Below are 16,717 nucleotides of genomic sequence, written 5' to 3' on the forward strand. Positions count from 1 at the left end.
CAAAGAGGAGGCAGCAACAACTTTCATCAAATCCAACAGGAGATGAAAGAGACTGGAGTGCCCATGTGGACTGTCAACACAAGGAGCAGGTGCAACCCTCTCTCACCGAGTGGTTACATGCAGCCCTCACATCCAGCCTCTCCAAATCAAACCTGCTACAAGAACATGTGGAGAAGAGGAATTTTTGTCAGTTTTTTGGCACAGCAGTACACAACCTGAGCAGATGTCTTTGTTTTTTGCATATTTGAAATGTTCAGACTGGAGGAAACAGTGCTAAGTGAGGTACTTTCATAGTTTATATTTGACCATAATGGAATGCATTCAAATATTCCTACCTCTTTTAGTTCAATTTGCAGTGAGGATTTGAGCATATCACGGAGTGTGCAGAGCTGCTTCTTTTCTTCATCTTGTGTTTGCTTAATCTGTGGAAGATGGACACTACTATAATTGTTCCTTCGACAACATCAAAAGATTTAATGAAAATTCCTCTAGTCTCGATTGTAAGAATGTTTTAATTTTGTAATTAACAAATTGTTTCAAGCCATCTTGGTAACATCAATGTTGCAGAAATTTATTTTTAACAAGATTTCTAACATATTTCTAGATTTCAGAGCTGGTTCAAATTTAATTAAAGCATGAAATACAATAACGGTGTAAAATCATGTATCCACTTCATCAACAAAATAGCATTTAAAAGTAATAACTCAGGCCAATAAAATTTAAAACAGCAAGAAACAGTTACCATTGCAAATGCCCATACATGATGAAAATTTGAACATCCCCTCCGCTTCTGTCTGGGTACATGGTATCCTACAGAACTTGATATCAAATTCTGCCAATTTTAGATCATTTGTATTTTCTGTTAGTAGCACTGGTCATTTCTGCCTACCAGCCTTTTTTTCCAGAGAAATTCCCTTTAATCCATCCATCCTCCTGCCCTAACATCTCTGCTATCAAGTTTCTTTCTTTCTCAGTTCTGATGAAGAATCGCAGACCCAAAACGTTAACCATTTCTCATTCCACAGAAGCTTCCTGACTTGCTCAGCTTTCCCCAGTATTTTGGGGTTTTATCAATGGAATTCAGTAGGTAATATTTCCTACATGAAGCTTTTTGAGATGCAAATACTTTTCCTTTAATTGGCCAACATTTTCAATCCCGTATTTGTTTTGACACAGGAAATATTTTTCTTGTCTTCCTAATGCATTAAATTTCTGACCACCAAAACAGACTATTTTTTAACAGGTTATACCAGTTTCGAACTATGAAATTATTAACAATCCACCAGTTTGGTAAATTATACCAAATTTAAACTATTCACTGTTGATAGTATAAATCTAATAATATAATATACAATAATTCAATTATTTCAATGGAACATGGCTTTCAACTATTATTCTACAATAAACAAAACCATTCAGTATATTACTTACATTGTATAAGTCAGCAGCCAGTTTCTCAATATATTGTTTCAGTTTATCTGCTGTTTTTAAGCCATCCTGAAAGAAACTTTTAAAAAAAACATTCGGAAATCAGTAATTAGCATTAAAATGTTGAAATTATCACTTGTCTGGTACAGTATTTATTTACAGATGTATATGTTTACACTTGACTCTTTTACTTTGAAAATATCTTCAGATCATCAACTGATCAACTTAAAGAGGAAATACCACGTTGCCAGATCAGCAGAATGGCTTGAAATTGACAAAGAGCCAACAAAGACAGTCCCTCACCATACTGTTAGGAGATAGAATCTCCAAGCTTTTGCATATTTGCACACATTCAGCAATTTAGATACATTTAGACCTCATTTTGACATAATTGAACCATTAAATAATGGAGGATCTCTCGATGACTGAGACCAGGAAGGACTGGGGACCAGGCCTCAGTCTGGGATTCCGATGGAAGGATGGTTGGGATATTGTGAAATTTCTGAATGTTTTCAAAATAGTTTCCCCAAATCAATTCAATCGATTCAAAGATGACAGAAAATGGTCCCTTTCTTAAAAATAACTTTTTTTCAAATAGAGTCAGAGCTGTACATCATGGAAATAGGCCCGTCAGCCCACCTTGGCTATGCTAACCAGTCTGAGCTAGTCCCATTTGATTGCAGTTAGCCCATAACCTAAACCCTTCCTATCATGTATCTGTCTAAATGTCTATTCAAAAATGTAATTGTATACACTTTTAGAACTTCCTCTGATGGCTCATTCCAGAGTGAAACAATTGCCCGAGGTACCTCTTAAATATCTTCCCCCCTCATCTTAAGCCTAAACCCTCGTGTTTTAAAATTGTCTTCTACTTGTGAAAAAGAATTGTTTACTTTATCCATGCCCCTCAAGATCTTATCCACTTAATTAAGAACATCCCTCAGCCTCCAACAATCCAAAGGAAAAAAAAGTCCCAGCCAATCCTACCTCTCCCTGTAACTCACGCATGCAAACCATGGTAATATCCTAGTCAATCTCATCTGCACCCTTTCCAACTTAATAACATCCTTCCGAAAGCTGGATGACAAGGAGTGCACTCAGTACTCCAAATGTGGTCTCTTTATTGACGTATAGCTGCATTATGACGTTCCCAACTTCTGTGCTTAATACCCTTCCTTATGAACGCAAGCATCTTCTTCACTATACAGTCCACCTGACTCACCACTTTCAGGGAACCATGCACCTGTACTTCCTTATCTCTGTTCTGCAACAGAATCCAGGGCTCTTCCATTTACTGTGGAGTCCTGCCCTGACTTAACATACCAAAGTGCAGCACCTCACACTACCAGAGTTAAATTCCATTTATTATTTGCGTGGCCCACCTACCTGACTGATTTAGATCGTGTTGTAAACTTAGATAGCCTTACACACTTTTCACTATACCTCCAAATTTTGTGTAATCTACAAATATACTAACAATGTTATCTACATTGTTGTCCAAATCATTAATGTAGATATACAACCATGGATTCACAGGCCTTCAGTCAGGGATACAACTCTCCACAGCTACCCTCTGACTCTTTCCTCCAAGCCAATTGGTGAACTCCCCTTGGATGTAATCCAACTTTCCAGACTAGCCTACAATGCGAGACCTTATCATAGGCCATGCTAAAGATCAGAAAGACAACGTCCACTGCCCTGACCTCATCTTTCTGCTTGGTAACCCCCTCAGAAATCGTCTTTCACTGATGTAATCCGACCTCTTACCCTCCATCGTATTACAGAACATCTCTTCCACCTCCAATTCCTCACCCCTTTAACATCCTGAAGTGTTAATGTTTTTTACCTCCTACTCCAAAAATGGTACCTGATCAACTGTACAATCCCAGCACTTTTTGATTCTAGTAAGCCTTTAGATTACCTTCAGGAGGCAGTTGTGATACTTTGCAAAGAGTGCATTAATCTATTGAGTCACCAGGAGTCGGCAACAACACAACAGCACCTGGCAAGCCAACACTAACTTAGCCTGGGTAATAAGGACCTGCAGATGCTGGTTTATACCAAAGATAGGCAAAAAGCTGGAGTAGCTCAGCAGGTAAGACAGCATCTCCAGAGAAAAGGAATAGGTCTTCAGACAGCAGTCTGAATAGTCTGGATTAAAGGACTATTCCTATTTCTTTTCTCCAGAGATGCTGACTGGCTTGCTGATTTACTCCAGCTTTTTGTGACTAACTTATCCTGGATGATTCGGTCACACAGTACAATAACTTACTTGCATTGTGCATGATAATATTTGATTAGATTCTGAAGTAGGTCCACGCCTTTTTTTGTCTTGATTTCATTCACTTTAATGAGATACTAGGCGAGACAAGACAATTAAAAACAACGAATACAAGTAATTTCTCCCATCAACTACAATGTTCACATTAATTATTGTCTTACAAACAAATTCATACAATTACGATAAAGAGCTTGTTTAGAGTTATTAAAATCAATTAGGTTACATTAAAATAATATTGTTTTAATTAACCTGTTAGTAACTTCCATGTAACAATGGGTTTGTACAATGCACAAAGCACATTCACAGGATAGCACTAGCTTCATTGGCTAATGAAATAAGCCAGCTAAAAATGGTGATCCCAGAAGAAATGAAGAAACTTGTCCTTAAGTTTAGAATTGCAACTGTACCAAAAATACATTTTGTACACTTTCAAATCAAAATCAAGCTGTTATTGTGCTGAGATCAATCTAAGACATAATCCGACACTTTCATGAAATAATCTTTCTTATGAAAAAACAGAACCCCCCTTTGTGGCTGTGTACTAGAGCTATGAAATGTGCTGTAATATGCCCTTGTCAGGCAAAAGGTACAGAAGCTTTAAGTGCGCACTACCAGACTCAGGGATAGGTTTTCCCTCTTATCGGGCTTCTAAATGGTCCATCCATAAGCTAGGATACTGCTATCATATTTACTTCTATCATATTGCGGACATTGTCTAATGCACTACAATGGTAAGGAAGGCATATAATATGCTTACCTTCATAGGTCGGGACAGTGAGTATAAGGGTCAGGATGTCATGATGCAGCTTTATAAGGCATTGGTTAGGCCATATTTGGAATATTGTGTTGAATTCTAGTCGCCCCATTACAGGAATAATGTGAAAGATATGGAAAGGGTGTTGTGAAGGTTTACCAGAATGTTGCCTGGAGTAGAGGGTATTAGCTACTCGTAGAGTTTAGATAGGCTTGGATGGTTTTCTCTGCAATGTCAGAGGCTGCGGAGAGACCCGATGGAAGTATATAGAATTATGAAGGGCATAGTGTAGACAGTCCCAGGATGAAAAAGTCAAATACTAGAGCTTTAAGGTGAGAGGGGGGGCAACATTTTTTTTACACAGAGGGTGGTGAGTGTCTGGACCGCCTGCCAGGGTTTGTGGTTGAGGCAGATAGGATAGTGGCATTTAAGAGGCTTTTGGATAGATATCTGAATATGGAGGGTATAAAGGAATAAGAGGTGGTCTTGGCATCATGTTTGGCTGAAAGGCCTGCTCTTATGCTGTACCAATTTCCCCGGTGTGGGACGAATAAAGGAATATATTATTATTATTAATGTTAACTATATTCTGCACTTTATTTATTCTCCTTTGCTCTATTATTGTACGCGAGTTTGACTTGATTGCATTTATGAGTTGTATTATCTGATCTGATTGGATAACATGCACAACAAAGCATTTCACTCTATTTTGGTACATGTCATAATAATAAACCTAAACAATGCACCAGAGAATTTATTACCATTGTCTTGTCTAGTTTTTTCTATTTATCAAGTATTAAGTGATTCTCCCTTTGGAAGAATTATTCAAAAAGACGTGCAAGTTGACTGATTTCACAAAGGTGACTAATCATTCGATACAAAGCATTTTATATAATGGAGATCTTTTGCTGAACCCTAGAATGCAGACCATTTGCCCATAAACCACACTATCTTTCCGGCATGGGCCCAGTGGGCGAACTGTGTGGTTCAGTGCAATTTAGAACATCACAGTGATCCTCCCATGGCTGCAACCCGAGTGGCCTTGATGGTCACTATGACATTACTTTCACCAATAATTAAATAGTGAACTGAAAATGCACGTGCATGATAAATTCATCAGGAAAAGATCCAAGTCTGTGCTCAAAACCTACTTGAGGAAAGCAACATCGCTCCTGAAAACCCCTTGCACACAGTTGCTATTGTGGAGAATATTGGGAATGGTATCTAGAAGCTTGAGCCCATGTTTGAGGACCACATAAAGACCTTGTGTAAGTAGTGGATGCCGTAAAAAATGACCCACCTGCCAGTCCCATCAGGTTAGTAAAATATTGTGTATTAGAGATAGACCATATAATCTCTAACCTCACACATCTGCAGCTGAAATACCCGTCGCTCCTTTTCCATTTCTTCCGCTATTTCAGCTCCTGTAATTTCAGTCCGAATCATCCCATGCTGCTTTGCGTGTTCTCGTTTCTCTTTTTCTATTTTAGCACTGAAACAGAGGCGAGATATTTTTCCTTCTAATTTCTAGGAAAACCGTGCAAGAAAATTCCCAACCAACCACTAATCACTGATTTTCCAAGTTTTGTTTTATGTGGGGGGTGGCCGGGGGAAACTTTTTTTCAACCTTTTACCTTGCCGGAGATGCAATTTTTTCTGGATTGTATCTCCGGTCGCTTTGCAGCCTAACATCGTAGAGCTGCAGGCCTTGCTCGAGACTGACTTTGAGCCCCACCGCGGGGCGTGGACATCATTGGAGCCGATTCCTTGCCTGGGAACGATCCTGCTGACTTTAACATCAAGGAGCTCACAGCCTTGGGTTGAGACCGATGTTGGGAAGCACCAAAGCCGCATGAGGTTCGATAGCCCTAACCCGGGGTAGATTGCCCAGCGCGGGGGAGCTGAGATTCCCCCCCCCCCGCCCGATGCAGGAGCTTGATCGCCCTGACGAATAAGGCCCGCCACCGACTACAGGAATCAGATCGTCCTGTCAATGGAAGGTTTGAGGGCCCCTACCGTTGAAGGACAAAGAAGAGAGAGATTGAACCTTTTTTCGCCTTCCATCAGTGAGGAATGCGGAGGAGTCACTGCGGTGGATGTTCATGTTAAAATGTATTTTGTGTGTTCTGTTGCTTTTTATTGGTATGACTGTATGGCAAATGAAATTCCTCTTATGTTGCAAAACATACTTGGCTAATAAAGTATGATGATGATTATGATAACCCAAGGATAAATGAAGATTCACAATGAGCATGGGCAAATTCAATGATTGGAAAGTGGGATGCAAGATGAATTTGTTGAGAACTACATTTTGGTCCAATTTCACTCTCAATGCCTCCTCGCTGATTCCATTCCCTTTTCTCACCAGGGCACAACATATACCAAACTTCCCCCAAAAGATAGCAAAAGCAAAGAAAACCTAACAGAACATGACAAGCAAGAGAAATATGAAAAACAAAAGGAACAGGCACAAAGAATCAGCAATAAAGGCAACAGATAAAGCTAAGAGTTTTCCATAAATTAATGCAAAATATGTAACCCATATTATAATTTAATATAATATCCCAAATTTTGCAGAACAAATATATCAGGACAAATGCCCAGAAGCTTGGTGAAAGGCATAGGTTTTAAGAGCATCAAAGGAAGAGAAAGCAAGACCGAGAAGAGAAATATCTCCAACTTGATACATAGGCAACTGAAACAGTCACTAAAGGCAGAGTGAATCAAATTAGATATATCCAGGGGTCCAAAATTTGAAGAGTGCCAAGGTATTGAGGGGAATTAGAGAGAAAGAGAAGAGCATGAGTATATGGGAAGCACATCCCCACTGTTTCATCAATTGTCCATCTTGGTGGAAGAACATAATCCTCATTGAAACAGAAAAAGTTTTTGTAACAAGAGATGGGCAGTAACACCACACATCCTACGGAAATTCACATTCATAGCTATATAGAATTCCCACTGGACATGAATTTTCATTAAAAGGTTTATTTGATTTTTGCCAGTAGTTTTCAGAGACTTGCATTAGTTTTCTGCATGGATTCGGCAGATACTACATACGTGATGTATTGTATTTTAAATAATTAGTGGATGTCACATCATTTATTATCTATCTCTAAAATACACCTTAGAAAATGTTACGGGGTAGTTAAGAGTCAGGGTCAAAATGTTCAAGGATAGTTAAGAGTCAACCACATTGGCAGGTCGGGAATCACATTAGCCAAATCAGGCAATAATTCATTTCCTTGAAAAATGTCAATATATCAGATAGTTTTTTAACAACAATGTGGTATGGCCATTTTATGGATACCTTTACTGATTACCCAGATTTTAACTCTGGATTTAGTTACTTGAATTTTAATTATCAGCTGTCAAGGAAATAAAGTAACTATTGGTTAATTCAGGAAGTAAGGTAACCATTGACATTTGCCTTGCTATGGTTTAACTCATCTATAAAATAAGTTGATTTCTTTGTTTCTTCTATTCTTTTGAGAAGTACTTACAATTTTGTTTCATAATCCTTCCATGCCTTGTCAAAAGGCTTCTTCAGGTCCTGTAAAAAGAAAAACATAATTCACTGAAATATTAAATGCATTCAGCATAGTAACAGTTGGTCTAGAGAAATAAAAATATATAGTTGAAACCAGAAAGATTTTTTTTTGCAGTCCAGTTAAGTATGGATAGGCAACACTATTTGGGTCATCTTAACTCATCCAAACAGTCTTTATAGTACCCAAATAACAAAAAAACATACTAGGAATTTGTATATTTCCTACTCAAACTTTGATTCAGATCTATTCTAACACTTTCATGACACTTCTAAACATTATTATATAATTATCTTTGCATACAGTAACATGATGCACGCCTCAATTAGTTAACAGATCAAGGACGCAAAATTCCTTTGATCTTGCTTCATTTTTTTCATATAATATTTTATGTTGCAACCAATATAATCCAACAAGACGCAAAATCAATGCACTTGGTAGATTAGCGTTTATTTGTAGTTTTCAATTTAATGGATCGTGCCTAAAGATGTACTTCAGAGCCAACCCTTCAGAATAACCTATTTTTTTGTGTTAGTACATAATTATTAATGTTAGTAATGTTTATATGTTAGTACATAAAACTATGAATGTTCAGCTTTTGCCATTAAGATTATTTCCAGTTATCTTTTACGACCAACTATTGTTATTCTCAACACAGAATTCCCACCCTCAGTGCAAATTTACTTTGCAACATTTCAGATTAGCTGCTAACTGATTTATCTCCAGTAGGTTTTATTTTTTTTACTACTGTTGAAAAATATCCCACATATTAAGATATTGCTTCCAAAGCTAAACCCACTACTTCCATGGCCCCACTTCAACAAAGCACTGTCCACCACATCACTTAAATCAAAACCTTTGCCTCATCTTGTTATTTCTGTGCATTGGTGTCCCAGATCAGTTAATTCCACTGGAGTCTCCATTACCCTGGGTAATGAAATCTTTAGGCCTAGAAATTGCAGCATGCCATTTTTGTGGCATGAAAATAGCACCATTGATTATCCTAATGCTTTTTCCAAAAAGCATTGTTAATTTTACCATAGTGTAACATTGTTCTGGAACTGCATTGTGACTTGTTACTCATTGTAACTTGTTTCACACAAAGCTAAAAATCTTCCTCAAAACATTTTGATGATTTCATTGTCATATTTGAATCTGTTCTCACCCAGCCCCGTGTCTTATTAATGTTAGTATCATATATTTATTTAGTGCCTTTAAAGTTGCAAAGTACCCAATGACGTTCCACATAAGTTTTATCAAACAAAATCTGACACTGATCCACATAGGGGGATATTGGGATTGATGACAAGAAGCTATGTTAAAAGAGATGGGACAATAGACAATAGACAATAGACAATAGGTGCAGGAGTAGGCCATTCAGCCCTTCGAGCCAGCACCGCCATTCAACGCGATCATGGCTGATCATTCTCAATCAGTACCCCGTTCCTGCTTTCTCCCCATACCCCCTGACTCCACTATCCTTAAGAGCTCTATCTAGCTCCCTCTTGAATGCATTCAGAGAATTGGCCTCCACTGCCTTCTGAGGCAGTGAATTCCACAGATTTACAACTCTCTGACTGAAAAGGTTTGTCCTCATCTCCGTTCTAAATGGCCTACCCCTTATTCTTAAACTGGGGCCCCTGGTTCTGGACTCCCCCAACATTGGGAACATGTTTCCTGCCTCTAACGTGTCCAACCCCAAAATAATCTTTTTGTTTCGATAAGATCCCCTCTCATCCTACTAAATTCCAGTGTTTACAAGCCTAGCCACTCCAGTCTTTCAACATACAAGTCCCGCTATTCCGGGAATTAACCTAGTAAACCTACGCTGCACGCCCTCAATAGCAAGAATATCCTTTCTCAAATTTGGAGACCAAAGCTGCACACAGTACTCCAGGTGCGGTCTCACTTAGGCCCTATACAACTGCAGAAGGACCTATTTGCTCCTATACTCAACTCCTCTTGTTATGAAGGCTAACATTCCATTGGCTTTCTTCACTGCCTGCTGTACCTGCATGCTTCCTTTCAGTGACTGATGTACTAGGACACCCAGATCTCGTTGTACGTCCCTTTTTCCTAACTTGACACCATTCAGATAATAATCTGCCTTCTTATTCTTACCACCAAAGTCCTCACACCTCACACTTATCCACATTAAACTGCATCTGCCATGCATCCGCCCACTCACACAACCTGTCCAAGTCACCCTGCAACATCATAGCATCTTCCTCACAGCTCACACTAACACCCAGCTTTATATCATCTGCAAATTTGCTAATGGTGCTTTTAATCCCTTCATCCAAGTTATTAATGTATATTGTAAATAGATGCGGTCCCAGCACCGAGCCTTGCGGTACCCCACTAGTCACTGCCTGCCATTCTGAAAGAGACCCATTTACCCACTCTTTGCTTTCTGTCTGTCAACCAATTTTCTATCCATGTCAATACCCAGCCCTAATACCATGTGCTCTAATTTTGCCCACTAATCTCCTATGTGGGACCTCGTCGAAGGCTTTCTGAAAGTCGAGGTACATTTTCCTAGTTACATCCTCAAAACATTCCAGAAGATTAGTCAAGCATGATTTCCCCTTCGTAAATCCATGCTGACTCGGAACGATCCTGTTACTGCTATCCAAATGCTCCGCAATTTCGTCTTTTATAATTGACTCCAGCATCTTCCCCACCACTGATGTCAGACTAACTGGTCTATAATTTCCCATTTTCTCTCTCCCTCCTTTCTTAAAAAGTGGGATAACATTAGCTACTCTCCAATCCACAGGAACTGATCCTGAATCTATAGAATATTGGAAAATGATCAACAATGCATCCACAATTTCTAGAGCCACCTCCTTAAGTATCCTGGGATGCAAACCATCAGGCCCTGGGGATTTATCAGCCTTCAGTCCCATCAGTCTACCCAACACCATTTCCTGCCTAATGTGAATCTCCTTCAGTTCTTCCGTCACCCTAGGATCTCTGGCCATTAGAACATCTGGGAGATTGTCTTTGTGAAGACAGATCCAAAGTACCGGTTCAACTCGTCTGCCATTTCCTTGTTCCCCATAATAAATCCCCCTGCTTCTGACTTCAAGGGACCCACATTTGCCTTGACTATGTTTTTCCTCTTCACATACGTGAAAAAGCTTTTACTATCCTCCTTTATATTATTGGCTGGCTTACCTTCATACCTCATCTTTTCTGCCCGTATTGCCTTTTTAGTTATCTTCTGTTGGTCTATCTATCTTTGGTCTATCTAATCTATTCAAGTTTGGCATGATTGTATTGATATATAATATTATCTGATTTGACTGATTTGGATAGCATGCAAAACAGAGCTTTGCACTGTACGTCAGTACACATGATAATAATAAACTTAAACCGTGATCTTAGGATGCAACATCATGATATTCATGGCCATCAGGGACATTACCCCAAATGGTTCATAACTTGCAGGCACAACTGCGGAATTTATTGCTGGCTCCATGACCACAATCATGAATATTTTATTCTGATACAATTTACTGTATTTTTGTTAAACTGGCAGGCACACAAAAGGATATCCCCTGCGTATTGTAGGTCATCCATTGTAATGTTTACTAACAATTTGCTTTGAACATAATTACAGATATATTGCCCATGCATTTTCCAAGGAATGGAATAAATGCACAATTTGCATCTTGAGAAAGCAATTCAAATCACTGGAAACATTGGAAAAGCCTTGTAACTGCTATTTTTCCATTTCTTTCTCCAGCCTTCTATGCAATTCAGGTCAGAGCTAGTTCTTGAAATTCTTCATTGTGGATTGATTTGCATAGGAAATTATTATTAAGATTATTTAACATCTCCAGAAGTTTGATACGGTGCTCACAAGTTGGGCAAAAAAGTTACCAAATTTTGCAATTAAGTTTAAGTTTGAACCGTATTATTAAACCTAGAAACACAAACTGAAGATACACAAAATGCTGGAGTAGCTCAGCTGGTCAGTCAGCATGTTTGGAGAAAATAGATAAGCGATGGGTCAGGGCCCTTCTTCAGACTGAGTGCATGGGGGGGGGGGCGAAGGAACTGGAAGCAAGAAATAAAACAGGACAAAATCGGGGTTGGCAGCAGATGACCTCCAGCAAGGAGGCACCCTGATAGGCTGTTTGTTAGCTAGAGAGGGTGTGACCCCAAGCAGGATACAACATTGCAAGCTGTGGAACTAGTTAACCAACTTTTAGAGGAGGAAGGGGTGCATGTAGAAATTACCTAAGATAAGAGAATACAATGTTCATACCACTGGGTTGTAGCAACCCAAGCAAAATATGAGGTGCTGTTCCTCCAATATGCTTGTGGCCTCACTATAGCAATTAAGGCAGCCCAGGACAGAATGGTCATTATGGGAATGGGAAGGGGAGCTAAAGTAGTTGATACCAGGAGATCCAGCAGGCCTTACACCAAGCATAGGTGTTCTGCAAAACCATCACATAATCTAGCTTTGTCTCGCCAATGTACAGTAGCCCACATTAGGAACACTGGATGCAGTAGATGAGGGTAGAGGAGGTGCATGTGAACCTCAGTCCCATCTGGAAGGACTACTGGGGTCCCTGGATGGAGTCGAGGGAGGAGGTATAGGGATAGGCGTTACAGCTCATGCAGTTGCAGGCCAAAGTACCTCGGGAGGGGTTAGTTTGGAAGGGATGGGATGAGTAAACCAAGAAATTATGGAGGGAGCCATCTCTGTGGAAGGCAGAAAGGGGTGAAGATGGGAAAATGTGATTAATGGTGGGATCATGTTAGAGGTGACGGAAATGTTGGAGGATGATGAGTTAGATGCAGAGACTGGTGGGGTGAAAGTTGAGGATCAGGGGAACTCTATTCTTTGTTGCGCCTGTGGAGAGAGGAAGCGAGAGTAAAACTCTGGGAAACAGAAGAGAAGCAGGTGAGATCCATATATAACAGCAAGGGGAACACACTTTTTTTTGCTTCCATTTCCCCCCCCACCAACAACAATCAGGCTGAAGAATGGTCCCAACCCGAAATGTCACATCCATTTTCTCCAGAGATGCTGCCTGAACCATTGAGCTACTCCAGCTTTTTGTGTTTATCCTTAGCATAAACCAACATCTTTTTATAACAAGCCAAATATTGTACATATACCACCATTACATTGTAGAATATAAAAAACATTTTTGTTGAATGTCTGATAACCATTTAAAGGGTAATTATATCACTTTGATATGCAAAATGTTATTACGTTTTGACGAGATTCACAGCTAATTTCATGAAGTTTGAAAAATTTTCAACTGGGAACTTCATTCAGTGAGGCAAACACTTACCCCCTTGACATCTTTGAGGTCTCCCTTCAACAGTGAATCCAAAGTGAAGATGACATTATGACTAAGATTCTGCAACTGAAAAAAACATGTGGACAAAGACAAACTTAGAAAAAAGTCTTACAATACAATCACCAACCTTCACGATGAGAGCTATGCAATTTATTCAGCCTGAAAAGATAAAAATAATTTTAATCCTATGGTTGCACCAATTTCAAGCAGTGAAATTCTTAAAACTCTTGCCAGCCCAATAATGGAATTCTTTATCCACATTAACATAACCCAGCTTATCAAAGTCAAATTTCACTTGTATTTTCAGATTTTTGGTATGTGCAGCTATTGAAGTCTAATATAATGCATGAACTACGTTTTGGGGAAGGCACAAGTTCTTATACTTATGAGTCTGAAGAAGGGTCTCGACCCGAAATGTCACATATTCCTTCTCTCCCGAGATGTTGCCTGACCCACTGAGTTACTCCAGCATTTTGTGTCCACCTTCGATTTAAACCAGCATCTCTAGTTTTTTCCTATACATAAGTTCTTATACATATAGATAGCAGGAGACAACACAGGAACAGGCCCTTTTGCCCACAATATCTGTGCCACATCAAGACCAACTCCTATCTGCCTGTACATAATCTAGACAGCTTGTGTCTCTTCTTGCCTGTCACTGACTCCATCCCCCAATCAAAGCCCTTTGATGGGTATACACCCATCACTTACTAGGCATCGTCTTGCTGGGCGACCCCCGCCCTCACTCCCTCTTTTCCAGCTTTCTCACCCCTACCCCACAATCAATCTGCAGAGTCCCAACCTGACCCACCAAGTTCCTCAAGCCCACTGTTGGTTACTCAAGATCCCAGCATCTGCAGGCTCCTGTCTTTGCTGATCAATGTTACATTTCCATCATTTGTCCAGTTCTAGTAGGCCATTTAAAAAAAAAAAAGAGAATACTGAACTAATTTATGCAAAATACAAGAGTTAAATTATTTCACCCAAGATTATATGCATTTTATATGCAGCAACAAATACCGTATTACTCACAAAGGTAAAGTCAGATATATTTTCAAAGGAAAATACCCAATGCTATTCAGGTAAACTCAGGTGCAAACTACCTGTTCTAAATGTAGAAAATGAGAAATATAGCTTAAGGCTTTTAGGACCTCGTCTCCACTTCCCACTTCTAAATGAATTTACACAGAAATAGGTATTGACCCATGTAAGCAATTAGGACGTGTCCATTAATCCTCAGCATAACATTCCCAGTGCTATTACATCAGTTTCATTGATTGCTCCTTCACATTATTGATCTTCTGCTTGTGCAAAATCCTTAGGATAGTGAACTGCACTAGTTTTTAAGCAGACTCTTTGATCATTACTCAAAAGGATGCTTAACTAAAGAAGCTGCTGGCCATGAAATATTTAATTAGGCATAGAAGAAGGTACTTTTTATCAGGCTCATGATAATGGAACCTCATATTTCATGCAGCTTAAGAGTAGATCATTGTGTATTGAGGTAAAACCAAAGTGAATTTAGCAATTAATGACATCTTGGCATTAATCCCCTTATCATTAATCTGCAGGATCTGTGAATCACTGCTGCATGAGTCACCCTTTGGAACAGAAACCCCATGTTCACATATTAAGCAAATCCATAATTTCACTTAAGGGGCAAACCATGAAGCATGAACATCTTTGGGATAGTAAAAGCACCCTGAAATAGATTTTCTTTCTTTCTACATTCTTTGTATTGAGGGGTTCTTACCTTGATGGTGGCCCTCACCCCTTTCCCTATCATCATTCTTCCCTTCATCCTCAATCTTCTTTTCTGCCCTTGAGTAAATGCCCTCTGGATAATGTCTGTGCTTGGCAGTAAAATTGTGCAACAAACTCTGGTGCTGCAGAATTGAGCTGAAAATAACATTACATCTTGAATCGGCTAACTATAGTCTTCACTGAGTAGTTGTGCTGAAGTGACTTTCATCATAGCAACATTCAGCTGCCGTTTCTGGAAATTATACTGAAGGGAGGTTAGATCTTATCCCTAATTTTACTCCATAAGCACAGGTTGAATATTAAAAGATGGATAGTTTTAATATCCATGGAGTTAGGAAGGATAACTCCATCCTATGGAGTTGGATGGAGTAGAGTTATGTGTGCTATATACCTAGCACTGACCATGAAGTTCCACTGAGTCAACCACAACCCGAACATTGCGTAAAATGAATACCATAATGTTACCATAAAGAAGATTGGGCACTTTAAGTGGAGTGTAAATTACTACACGGGCACAGTCTATGAGAGCTTGAACTTTGGGAAAACATGTAGTGTTTTGTAGGGTAAATTTCTGTGCACACTCTGGCACATCCTCTGGGAGAAGCAAAAGTAGAGGTAGTCAACTATCGTAAAAAGCATCATATCTCCCCAATGGTAACGGAGCAACAAATCTTAAGATAGACCATAGACCAACAGTAGCCTCGAATAATCCCATGGCTAGCAAGTTGAATGTGTTAGTTTGAGACCATCAGAGAAATCCAAACACATGAGATCTTATATATGAGGGTCGATAAATTTGCATTGACAAATTTGCATTGACAACCATCATAGTGGGGGAAAGTATAAGAAAATAACTGCAGATGCTGGTACAAATCAAAGGTATTTATTCACATAATGCTGGAGTAACTCAGCAGGTCAGGCAGCATCTCAGGAGAGAAGGAATGGGTGACGTTGCGGGTCGAGACTCTTCTTCAGACCCTTCATCATAGTGGGGAGACACAGCAGAAGCATTGCTTCTCAGAGTTAGATGGATCTGAGCATAGCAATCTAGGGTTTACAGAAACCTAAGTGCTAACACCCTATGTATGCCTGCAAAGCCCCTGATCATATTCAGCAATGGTAACAATAGGCAAACACACATCACAAGCATTTTCAACCTGTTCAAATAGCAGAGGTCAGTCAAACCTCAGTGTTGCATCCAAACCAGTTTTAGATTGAGCAGTCAACCTCAGACTGCTTAAAAGTCAAGATTGACTGCAAATGTCCCTTTCAATAGGGTAAGTCAAGACTGAAATGCTATTTGGTCCATGAGTGACTACTACAATTTCTTGGGTTGATTAGCCATCCATAAATCGACCTGCAGAAAGTAACAGTGCATCAACAAGGAAAGAGACAGAATATCTGGAAGCAGTCTTTCAAAAATAGCTAATTAATGACAAGGTTCTATTAATGCCATCTTCGGTATGTGCATCATGTTGGAAATACGTCACCCAGGTAATGTGAATCCCAGCAGGAAGTACTAGGACAAAATTTCTGAAGTAGTGTAATGAGACTGTCATTCCACTTTTGTCATAAAATCAGTCTCAAAATCAGTGCTTCAAATATCAGTAAAATA

At 39.4% G+C, this 16,717-nt stretch overlaps 1 protein-coding gene across 2 annotated transcripts in view; it reads right to left on the bottom strand.

Moving 5' to 3' along the window:
• LOC144592771 (arf-GAP with SH3 domain, ANK repeat and PH domain-containing protein 1-like) overlaps window positions 1-16,717 on the bottom strand; it is a 161,833-nt gene that overhangs the window by 88,482 nt on the left and 56,634 nt on the right. For both annotated transcript variants that reach the window (XM_078397758.1, XM_078397759.1), the window contains exons 5-10: window positions 13,330-13,404; window positions 7,967-8,016; window positions 5,826-5,955; window positions 3,701-3,786; window positions 1,432-1,507; window positions 336-422 (exon numbers count right to left, since the gene is read on the bottom strand). In XM_078397758.1, the coding sequence (XP_078253884.1) occupies window positions 336-422; window positions 1,432-1,507; window positions 3,701-3,786; window positions 5,826-5,955; window positions 7,967-8,016; window positions 13,330-13,404 (504 nt within the window). The remainder of the gene's footprint in view (window positions 1-335; window positions 423-1,431; window positions 1,508-3,700; window positions 3,787-5,825; window positions 5,956-7,966; window positions 8,017-13,329; window positions 13,405-16,717) is intronic.

The sequence above is a fragment of the Rhinoraja longicauda genome, chromosome 4 (genome assembly GCF_053455715.1).
Source record: "Rhinoraja longicauda isolate Sanriku21f chromosome 4, sRhiLon1.1, whole genome shotgun sequence".
Taxonomy (NCBI): domain Eukaryota; kingdom Metazoa; phylum Chordata; class Chondrichthyes; order Rajiformes; family Arhynchobatidae; genus Rhinoraja; species Rhinoraja longicauda.